This window comes from Hypanus sabinus, chromosome 2, assembly GCF_030144855.1.
Source record: "Hypanus sabinus isolate sHypSab1 chromosome 2, sHypSab1.hap1, whole genome shotgun sequence".
Taxonomy (NCBI): Eukaryota; Metazoa; Chordata; class Chondrichthyes; order Myliobatiformes; family Dasyatidae; genus Hypanus; species Hypanus sabinus.
Window position 1 is genome coordinate 167,534,832 of NC_082707.1, and position 12,250 is coordinate 167,547,081.

The 12,250-nt window shown below is 37.5% G+C and overlaps 1 protein-coding gene across 1 annotated transcript in view; it reads right to left on the bottom strand.

The window, feature by feature from the left end:
- znf839 (zinc finger protein 839) overlaps positions 1 to 12,250 on the bottom strand; it is a 43,976-nt gene that overhangs the window by 19,303 nt on the left and 12,423 nt on the right. The window contains exon 3 of the mRNA XM_059958931.1: positions 5,572 to 5,700. Coding sequence (XP_059814914.1) covers positions 5,572 to 5,700 — 129 coding nt within the window. The remainder of the gene's footprint in view (positions 1 to 5,571; positions 5,701 to 12,250) is intronic.

Below are 12,250 nucleotides of genomic sequence, written 5' to 3' on the forward strand. Positions count from 1 at the left end.
TAATTTAGTTTAAATGGCCCTGCCATAAAGGATTAATGGAAGGTACTCGCTAAGGAGAGCTTTCATGGTCGCCTAACAAACATTCATCTTTCAACCAGCAGGAACAAATTAATTTATTACTTCTCTTCACCATTTGTGGAATTTTGCTGTGTTACTTGTTGACTGCTGTATATATGAAAAATAAGGATGGTCATATTTCTGAAACAATAGCTCGAAAAGGAGAACCGAAACACATGAAATGAGAAATAAATCACAGGGGAATGCCAACAAATACCAGATATTGACCAGAGAAGTAGATATGGAAATGGCTCAGTTTGACATAATTGACAATAGAACATGAAAAAATGAACAATATGGTCAGCAACTTATGCAGAAAAACAACAGGAGATACTCAAAATATCCTCATCCCTCATGCTTTTCCAGTAACATAATCCAACACAGAAGCATAAACACCGATAATAACTACCAGTAGTTCAGCAATATTTGTCTTGATCTGGGTAATAAAAAGATCCATGACTATCTAAGTGTTCCTATACACTTCCATTTCTATCTGAAAGCTTTAAAGCTCTGCATCTCTTTCTGGACAACAGATCTAACCAGTTCCCCCTCCACTGCCTGGCAGAACTGGTTCTCACCCTCAACAATTTCTTCTTTTGGTTCCTCACACTTTCTCCAAACACAAGGTGTAGCCATGAGCAATGCCTTTTTGTCAGCTACGTGGAACAGTCCATATTCCAAGCCTGCCTAAATTAATAACTCTCCCCAACTCTTTCTATGCTACACTGGTGCTGATTACTGCACCAATGTGCCCTCAAAAGACATCCACTGTGCCCTCAAATATACTTAGTTCAACTCTCTCTCCTTTGTTAATCTGTCTCCATTTCTGATTACAGGCTAAAATGACATCTTTTACAAACCCTCTGACTCTCAAGTTATCTTTATTCTACCTTTTCCCACCCTTTAACTTGTAAAAATGTAATTCCCTCCTCTTAGTTCCTCCCCATCTGTCATAAAAATTTTCAGGATGTGGCTTTCCGTTTTAGACCATCTTAAGTGTCCTTTTTTTCAAAAAAAAATCAGTGTTTCACTTGCAGGACTATTAATGTTGCCCTAACCCACATCTCTTCCACTTCTTGGTAATCTGCTCTCACACATCCTCCCACCATAATAATAGGAACAGGGACTCTCTGCCCTTACCTGCCACCCCACAAGCCTTTGCAGCCAACACATTACTTTCTGCAACTTCCCTCATCTCCAACATGATCCTATCACTAAGCAGATCCTTCCTCTCTGCTTTTTGTAGGGACCACACTCTACATGATTTCTTGTTTTCTGGTCCCTCTGCATTAATCTGACTCCTGGCACTTAAACCTGCAAGCGAGACAAGTGCTACACCTACCGCTATACCTCCTCCCTCACCGCCATTCAGGGCCCCTAAAAGACCTTCCAGGTGATGCAACACTTCACCTGTGAGTCTGTCAGGGTCATTTATTGTATTTAGTGCAGCCTCCTCTACATTGGTGAGACCCAATGCAGATTGGGGGACCACTTCATTGAGCACCTTTGTACTGCATGGCACAAAAGGCAAAATTTCTTGGTGGCTACCTATTTCAATTTGACTTCCTATTCCCATATAGATACGCATGAATGAATGTGGTGTCCTCTACTGCCACAATGAGGCCAAACATGGGTCAAAGAAGCAATCTCTCATATTCTCATGCATAATCTTCAACATGAGGGCAAGAACTTCTCTATCTGCCAGGAAATATTCCACTCCCCCACTTCTTTTCCATTCCGCATTTTGGTCACCCTCTCACCACTTCTCTTCTCCTCTACTGGTCACCTCCCTATGGTTACCGCACTCCTCGCCTTTATTCCATGATCCAGTGTCCACACATATATCCGCCTCTTTCACCCCTTTATCTCCTCCACCTATCACCTCCCAGCCTCTTACTTCATATCCTTCCCACCTATCACCTGCCAGATCGTACTCCTCTCCCTCCATCTTCTAATTCCATCTTTTCTAGTCCTGATAAAGATTCTCAACCTGAAACTGCTCATTTCCCTCCACCGATGCTGCATGACTTACTGAGTTCCTCCAGCATTTTGTGTGTTGTGCTCAAAATTTCCAGCATCTGCAGTATCTCATGTTTATAATAATCTAACTCCCAATTCTGGATTTAAAAAAATTTCTTCTATTTATCAGGAAGCCTCTCAGATTTACATTTGATCCTGATCACAACTTCAGTTTCCTTCCCACCAATTCAATCCTTCTTTCTGTCATTTATCCGTTCAAACCAGACAATTCAGCATTGGAGGAATCATCCATTGGGGAATCCAGAACAACAAAAAAGTTAATAATACAAACCCATTTATGATTGAAATAATGACTTCTTTTCCGACATTATACTTTTGAATTCTCTATATAAAACTATTGTTCAGATTTAGTTGAATAAGTCAAAGTTGAAACAGCAGATTTTTGAATTATGAAGGAATCAGATAGAAATGAAGGCCAAGATAAAATCAGTCAAAAATTGTTTGAATAGCTGGGCAAGTGCAAGTTGCTAAATGTCCTACATGTTCTAGTATGAATTGGGTCTTAATTCAGCAATTCCATGATTTGAAATTCAAGTTTATGTAAAATCCCATTCTATCCCTCTCCCTACCTCAGCAACAAACTTCATCTAACGCACGTCAATACATTTCCATATTCTTTACAATATGGAAGAAGGTCTCTCAGTTTGTTGAGTATATAATGCTCATATTCAGTCTCCTACTAATTTCATCTGTCATCAATTTTCTTCACATTCCTATCAACTTCCCCTAAATCCATTACTTGACTATTCACAAAGGGCACTATGTAATAAAAAATAGGATTTACTGTTAACTACAATTTGTGATTAATTATTTTATTCAATAATCAAAAACTACTTGTTACTTGTCTTTCTGTAAACACTATCTGCTATCAAAACATACTGTAATTTACAAGTTTCTGTGTAATATTGTCAGCTGAAGATGTAAAAGCTGCACGGAATTTACACTCAGGTAGATTAGCTTTGCAACACACAAAATGCTGGAGGAACTCAGCATCTATGGAAAAAAGTACAGTCGACGTTTTGGCCTGAGACCCTATGGCAGGTCCTGTCTGGCCTGCCGGGCTCCTCCAGCATTTTGTGGACGTTGCTTGAATTTCCAGCATCTGCTGATTTTCTCTTGTTTTAGATTAGCTTTGACTGGTCTCCTGGTGCACACCAGCCTGTTTTTATCAATCATCAACTCTATTTGGCATTTCCATTTGCCCCTAAAAGTCAATTACTCAAATATACCTTAGTGCAAAATGATGTTTGATAATAATTCTGTGAAGCCTTTCAGTGTATGTGAAGACAGTATTAATTCACATTATTTTTATTTAGTTGTATTCAGAATAGAAAATACATACACCCAATTAGGCACACCTACTTGTTAATGCAAATATCTAATCAGCCAATTATGTGGCCACAACTTAATACATAAAGGCATGCAGACTTAGTCAAGTGGTTCAATTGTTGTTCAGACCAAGTACCAGAATAGAGAAGAAATATGATCTAAGTGACTTTGAATGTGGAGTGATTTTTGGTTAAAAACTCAGATAATGCTGGGATTTTCACATACAATAGTATCTGGAGTTTGCAGAGATTGGTGGGGAGAATGGTGTACATAATAAAGTGGACGAATGTATTTTTGACAAGGGATATGAAATACATACAGAGGAACTACAGACATCAGCTTAACACAGACCTGTTAAAAAGAGAAAAGTGAAAGAGATCCAAAAGATTTTTAAAACTCAATAGTGGCTACGGATTTCAAATGGGGAAAGTCCAGCTTTCCCAGCTTTGAATTCTTTTAAGAGGTAACAGATGATGGAGAAGGTACCAGAATCAAATTCAGTTTTAATATCACCAGCTTATGTCATGAAATTTGTTTTGTGGCAGCAGTAGATTGAAATACATAGTAATAAACTTTAAATTACATTAAGTATTATGTGTGTGTATTTTAGTGCAAAAAGAGGGGAAATCTGAGGAAGTGTTCTGACAAGACATGAATCAACTTGTGATGTCTTACATAACAGAAACAAAAAAATGAAAACTCATGGTTTACTCCAAGAGTCCAATGGAGTAAAAGAGTTAAGGATCTGGAAGTACAAATCCAAGTTCACCAAAACTGGGTGCAAAGTCGAAAATGCTTGAAATGTTCAGTGAGGTTTTGCAGCACTTAAGCAGAAAGGAAACTACTATTACACATCAGTGACTTTTCACTAAAATTCAAAAAAGGCTAAACTTATTTTAAGATCAGCCCAACACGCCAGGTGTTTCCAGAAGAGATAGATTTTTGAAAAAAAATAGCATACATACAAATCTGATTGTCAGATTATAAAATTGATACTGAAACACTGAAAAATATCTTCTCTCACTTGCAATAGGAATTTTTGCCCATCCATCCTGCTCTGTGTCACAAGAAAGATCTACAAGGATCAAAACTTTAAGGTTATGTATATTGCAAATAGAGGTGCAGGCCTGCACTCAATTCTTTATGTAAAAGACTGACAGACCATCTGGAAGTTTTTGAATTTATGAAGATATTTATAAGAGCAGAAATTTAGTATTTCTAATAATCAGAATAAGAGGCATTCAATACAAGATAGCAACCTAGAAAGCAAGTAAAAAATTCAGAAGTTTCTTTACGTTCTAGTAAGATTGTGTAACACACCAGTTGATGACATGGATGACCTAAATACATTGATCCCATGAAGTTTAAGGAGCAGTATCAAGGTGGACATTTGTGGTCTCTGTTGATACAAATTGCAGGGACAAACAGGGAAAAGGGGACAAAACAAAAGGCAACAAAGACTAGTTGGACTGTACTAAACATTTTGTAATGACCCTTTTCGTTAATCTACATTTTAGATCCTTTTCATGCACTTCATATATCATGTACTGTCATACCAAAAATATTGAAACATTATTTTTAAAATACAGGTGGTTAGCTCCACAAGAGCAAATGGAGCAGTTGAAATTTAAATACTACATACCTTCACCATTCTGAGATATCCTACATACATTTAACTCATGTAACAAATATATAAGAACTGATGCATCCCTGAAAAAGTAGCATAACTTTAATTTTCGATGAAGTTTCGAAGAAAAAAATTGAATCAAATAGAAAAGAACTTTCTAAATGCTGTTCAAGCACTTATTGCTATTAAAATGTGGTGCACATCAACTGAATGCAAAACAGTTTCTGCATTGTTATCATTAAAGGTATGCTTCACCACATGAATACCTTTTCTTATTTTTAATCCTCCTTTCTTCAGTCTCTCTCTCTGCTCTCTTCTCAGTTCCTTTCTCCCACCATTCACTTGTTTTGATCCTCCTCATCCTCCCCATCTTCAATATCAAAATATGTTCCAAAAAGGTTAATGAAACTATACTATATAATAAAGGTGCACTGAATCCTTGGAATACTTTGAAGTCTTATATCCTGTTTAAATTTTAACATGCATCTAATAAGGAAACCTTTACCAAAACTCCATACCTCTTTTAGCCTTGCTTTCCTCTTCATGACTTGTTCTTGGTGATAATTATTGTTGTGGTGTTTTGGAGGTCGGCCACGTTTTACTGTTCGGCGGCGCGCAGGGAAATGTGCTAATGTAACTTTTCCAGTCTGCAAGAAAATTAAACCTGAATTTTTAAGCTAGTTATCAAAAATTAACAGTGTCTATTATGGGCATGGCTATTATCAATACAAAAGTAAAAACAAAAGGATTGACATACACACATGCTAAAACATTGCAAGATGATCACAAATTAGTAAGCCTACACGTTATGAAGAAAAATCTTGATTAACAAATGATTCATCTACAATAGTACCATCCATCTTCGATTTTTATTAAATGCCTGCATCCTTATGGTGAAGTCACTTCCAAAAGTGACATTGAGTAGCAAATTTAAGGATTCCAATCCAGTGAAAAAGGAACAATGACACATTTGGAAACCATGAGAGTATGAGACTTGAAGGAGATTCTTGAGCCATTTGCATCAATTGTCCTTTAATCCTCACCCATCAGTATTTTGACGTACCTGCTGCCCTTTTTCTTTTGGTGGTAACGTTTGAGAGTTTGGAAGATGCAATCAGATGAGTCTCAGTGAGTAATGCATTGCAATTTTAGCTTATACGCACAACAGCCATGATGTAACAATACTAAGGGAACTTATGATGAAATAAATGGACAGAGTTGGACAATCTGTTTTAATCTTGAGAAAGGAACAATGTAGATGGAACCAGAAGCATGAATGTGGATTTTTTTTTTAATTGAATAGAACAGTTTCCGTCTTTAAGATGTTTTCCTGGGGAATCACAGGAATGTATGGAATAGAATGGAGCAATTAAGAGGGTAAAGAAAAAGATGGATTTTGTTAGAATTGCTGACCTTTATGCTTGTGAATAATAATCGAGTAAATGGATAAAAGCTATTAGTGAAAAGTTGTGTTATTACTTACTGAGATAACAATAGACACAAGAGCAAAATGAAATAGATAGGATCTGAAACAGTTTTTCATCCAGAGGGTAGCATGAGGATGTACTGGTATTTGCACATTTTAATAGTATCCAGGTGGGCACCTGAATTGCCAAAGTACAAGGTTACAGATCAATTGTTAGTAAATGGGATTGGTAAAGATGGTTACTTGAAGGTCATTTGGACAGAAGGATTCAAGACAGATGGCAAGATCATTTTGCTATGAAGGTGATTAAGGATTATAACTGGTGCAAGAAAGTGGTACAGAGGTAAGAGATTTGCCATAATTTCAATTTAAATAACACAGCAAATTCCACTACTGCTTCTTTTCTTGTGTAATCCAGATAAGAGTCATTTCAATGTTTGTGCAAGGGCAAAAACACATTGCACTGAAGTTTGATTTGGTGGTGAGGAGTTCCTCCTCATGTTGGTAAAATCTCAAAGAGAGACTGGGGTATTTGATTAGACAACACCATGAAACATTTAAGCTAGTTATCATGGCAAACTGAGCAAAGTATATAGAATGTACAATAGTTCAACACAGTACAGGCCCTTTGCCCATGATATCGTGCTGACCATTTAATCTACTCCAAGATCAATCTAACCCTTCCCTCCCATATAGTCCTCCATTTTTCCTTCAGATATATGTCAGATAAGTTAACAAATTTCACGACACATCAGTGATAATAAACCTGATTCTGATTCTGTCCATCCAAGGCCCTCATATCTGCCTCTACCACCAACTCTGGCAGTGCATTTCACACACACCTACCATTCTGCATAAAATATTTACCTCTGACATCCTTCTCTCCATACACCTTAAAGCTATGCCAACTCATTTTAGCCATTTCTATTCTGGGAAAGTCTCTGGCTGTCCATTTGATCTATTTCTCTTATCATCTTCTACATCTCTATCAAGTACCCTTACATCTTCCTTTGTTCTCAAGACATGCTCTTCAAACCAGGCAGCATTCTGGTAAAACTCCTCTGCACCCTAAAACTCCAGCATGCATCCTATGGGGTGACGAGACCTGAACACAACACTCCAAGTATCATCTAACCAGTTTAAAAACCTCACAGTTCATGAACTCAACACTGCAACTAATGAAGGCCAATACACCATACACCTTCATAACCACCCTTTGCACTGCAACTTTGAGAGATTTATGGACATGAACCCCGCTCCTTTTGTTCCTCACCATTAATCCTGTATTCAGCCTTAGAGTTTGATATTTCAAAGTGAATCACTTCACACAAACAATGAAGTGGCAAAGGGCATTTAACCAAATACCTTGATCTACAATATATGCAATCTTGCGGTAGAGCCGGAAATTAAATAGAACTTATTGGCTGTACCCAATCAAACTGACAAGTCCGTCACTTTCCAAACATAACAAGGGGAGATATTTCCCCCTTCTTTTGACCAAAAATGAATCAAACCAATAATTACCAGTATGCTGATCTGCTCATTATTATTTTTAACAGCTGAAATGCATAAAGATAGGCGTCATTCTGCTTTCCCAAAAACAAAAGTGTTTAATTTGGTTCAGGACAACCAAATTATTTTGTTTCCAAGGTTATTTACATTGCAGATTCAGCTTCTCTATCTCTGTGGCTCTTCAATTGTTACAATTTTATAGCCATTTATATGGTCACTGTCAGACTTTGAAATGTAATTACAGTCGGCCCTCCTTATCCAAGAGGGATTGGCTCCGGGACCCCTCGCAGATACCAAAAAACACGGATGATCAAGTCTCTTATTCAACCTGTCTCAATGCGGTGGACCTTAGGACCTTATTTAACCTTTCTCAGTGTGGTGGACATTTGGACCCGGCAACGGAGCTCTGAATCCGCAGTGTTTCTATTCACTGTTACGTCCGTAGCCCCCTCCTTTGTGAGAACCGCAAGATCGCCGTTGGGTTGGGTCAAGGGGCCCAGGAAATGAGAGTGGGACGTGCAAAATGCCTCGTTTCCCCGGCGAGGGGCGAGGTAAAGCTACGGGACATGGCCATTGTCTCCGGAAGACCAAGTTGTGTATTGAGTACTGTACTATTCATTGAAGCCCCTCAGGGGACGACCAGAGTGGGCTGGTTGAGGGATTGCATCATCCCAACCTGATTGACATCTGAGACCCCGTGAGGAAGTATAAAAGAGGGTCTGGGGAACAACCCCTTCAGACGCACCAGAAGAAACGTTAAGCGACCATGTAACAGCAGGAAGTCATCGGAAGGAGGCCACGTGCGTTCAATTCCGTGGCTGGAATTGGTGGCTGGAACCACGGAAAACAGCTTTTAGCTAACAACAGGGAAATCCGCTCCCCTGACTCAACGGATTGGCATCATCAAAGACTTGGGCAAGTTTAAACTGCATCGTTTTTAAACCCAACAACACTCCAGCTTGAACGAACTGATAGTGACTGTTATCTTTCCATCGGACAATACATTATCCCCTAGACAACGATAGAGCTATTTCTTATTGGTTATTATTATACCCGCGCTTTAGATTTAGTATTGACGACGTATATTATCTGTATGTTTGCATTAATCTTATTTTTGTGCCCTTTATCAATAAATACATTTAAAAATAGTACCATCAAACTTCAACGGACCTCTCTATCTTTGCTGGTAAGTGATCCAGTTACGGGATTTCGTAACATCACAAAAATAATCACAATTGAAAATAAAGTGGAAATAATAAAGTGATCGGAAAGAGGTGAAACGCCATCGGTCACTGGAAAAGCATTATAGGCTACAGTCGGTCAACTATTGGAACAATTTTAAAGGATAAAGTGAGCAAGGCTCTGCCCCGATGAAAGCTACAATTATCACCAAGCAATGCAGTGGTTTAATTATTGGGCTTTGGGTTTTTGATCCTCCACATCAACCCGGCACGGATGGACAGCACGCTCGGAAGCGATCTGTCATTGGATCGCCCAGTGCTTTCTTAAGTGTTTTATATGCACAGAAAGGTTAAATATATACTATATACTAATACAAACATTTGGCTGACACTAAATAATACCGGATGTACCTGTTCTGACTTACTTAGTAAAAGAACTTGCGGTTTTTTTTCCGATCCTGATCCATGATAATCTACGCACATCCTCCCATATACCTTAACTCATCTCTAGATTACTTATAATACTTAATACAATGTAAATAGTTGTTATACTGCATTGTTTAGGGAATAATCACAAGAAAAAAAAGTCTATACATGCTCGAACAACAAGTGCTGGAAGAGCACTTCCGGGTTTTTGTGGTTGGCTGGATTCACGCATGCAGAACTCAAGGATAAGGAAGGCCGACTGTATAGTCAACTGATTCTTTCCTGGTAATACAGTCTGCAAATAGCTGCAATATCTATTTTCAAAAGAGGTAGAAATATCTAAAATTCTAGAACAAAAAGCATGCCATAATTCAAACTACCCATAGAAATTGCTGAAGACTGACTATTGAGCACAATTTTCTAATAAGTTTATGAGATTATTAAGCCTACTTTTATTAACTTTGCAGTCAGTTTATTGGCAAATTGAGATATCCTTTGGAAAAGAGATTTCAGAGTGCAATCATTAAACAAAATGGTATTGAGCTGCAATTTGGTAAAATCAAATTCAGATTGCTCTCCTTTTCTTCCCTTGACATATTTCCGATCATCTATTCAACACTGAAAGATCAATTACCTCCACCATCCCTATGATAAGCAAGCAATAATGTTAGAAAAGTTATAGATAGAAATCACTCTGATAAGACATTCAAGAAAATGCACAACTTAGTTGCAGCATATGAAATTAAACATTTGAAAAATAAAATTAATCTCTGTTGATTATTAGTGATAAACTCAATCTGTAGAAATACTCTTCAAAACTGACCCATTGTGCCCTGCTCTGAAGGAAGTTTCCCAACATCTTTTGATCTGACCCGAGTGTGATTTCAAACCCAGAAGGTACCATGAACACCTTCTAAAATGGCAGAGCAAATTCTGTCAAGCAGGTAGTTCAAAAGTTAAGAATAAAATTCTAAAGACAACTTACTATGCACATGCACAAGGCAACAAAATTGCACTCAGTACTGTCAATCCTGCAAAGAACCTCTTGTGAACACTGGGAATTTGCATCTAAATTGAGAGAGCTATTCCAGACTAGGCAAGGCGGAATCATCTTTCAATCAGACTCCTATATCAACACTCTCATCATGTCAAATACATTTCTAGGACTGACAAAAGCTTTCAGGAAAAAGAGGCACTGGGAGTCCAATGTTGATTCTAAGTTCTTAACATTGAGTCAAACAGGAACAAGGAAGATTACAAATAATCACCATCAACTGCCCTTTTGTTTAGTAATCTTGCATGCTAAATACCACATTGAAGGCAAGAAGAACTACAATATACTTAGGGTAGATGTAAGAGGGGAAATTGAAATATTTATCATCAAAAGTGTCTCAATAGTAATGACAATATCAAACTGACTGAATAAGCTGGAAGTGTACTAAAAGGCAGACTACTAAATGAGATCAGGGACAGGTGGCAAAATGCAAGGAAGAATCAACTTCATCTTCACCAAGCATGCAATTGCCTAAATGGATTTTGGTTAAGTACCACCTGACACCAATGTTATTAACACTTTATTAATGATTGAAAGACTGACTGCAAAATGGTTAATCAGAAAGGTCTATTTAGATAAAAGATCAAACTAATTAGCTGCCATGTGCTAATTGATGCCTGGAAAATTGTAGTGCAAACACTTTTAATGCCAATGAATATATTCTTCAAACCAAAAAGAATACTTTGCTTTAATGATTTTCAAGATTATTCTCTGCTGTGACAAGACAACTTTTCCTGGGTAATAGGTCTACAAAGCAAAGCCTACCACTTACTTCTGGTAGTGATCCACATAAAATTCATGTCAGTTGTTGTTTAAAAGCCCCTTAAGTACCATTACTTAATGATGCTGCAAGCTGTTCAAGATGCACACAATCTTGAGTTACAGCTATAAAAAATCTTTTTCTTGACACTTTTAGTGGAAAGAACAATGAGAATGCCAAAGGATATATTAGAGTGGCTAAAAACATAGCAAAGGTTAGACAATAGCAAAAGTGAACCATTAGTCTGCAAATTTAATCAACGTAATTGGATATCATGAGCATTTCCTCTCTTTTAATATCAATGACATCACTAGACTCACCACCATCGATATCATAGGGGCAGTAACAACCAAACTGTAACTCAAAAAGTGAAGTAAAGCAAACAAATCAAAGACTAGGTTCTTTACATTAACTGATTAACCTCTCACAACCCCTAGCCTCTTTTATTGTCAATAAGATATGCGACAGGAATAAGAACATGCTTAACTCATGAGTAGTTTCAAGAGCTAAAGAACAATGCAACCCTACTTAACTGACAAAATTTATACAATTAATTCCCTCTATTTCTGGCACACCACTGCACCATGTGCAAAAGGCACTGGAGAAACTAAATATCTTCTTCAACAGCACCTCCCAAATGCAAAACTTCTAACATACAGTGCCTTGGAAAAGCATTTAGCACCCACAACTATTTTCACTGTCTCAATTTCTAAATTAAAAAATATATTGAAGTAGGATTTTTTGAGTTAATCTACAAAATATTGTGCATGTCAAATCAAAAGGAAAAATTAAAAACCTGTCCGCATTTTACTAATAATTAAAAACCAAACTGTGAGGC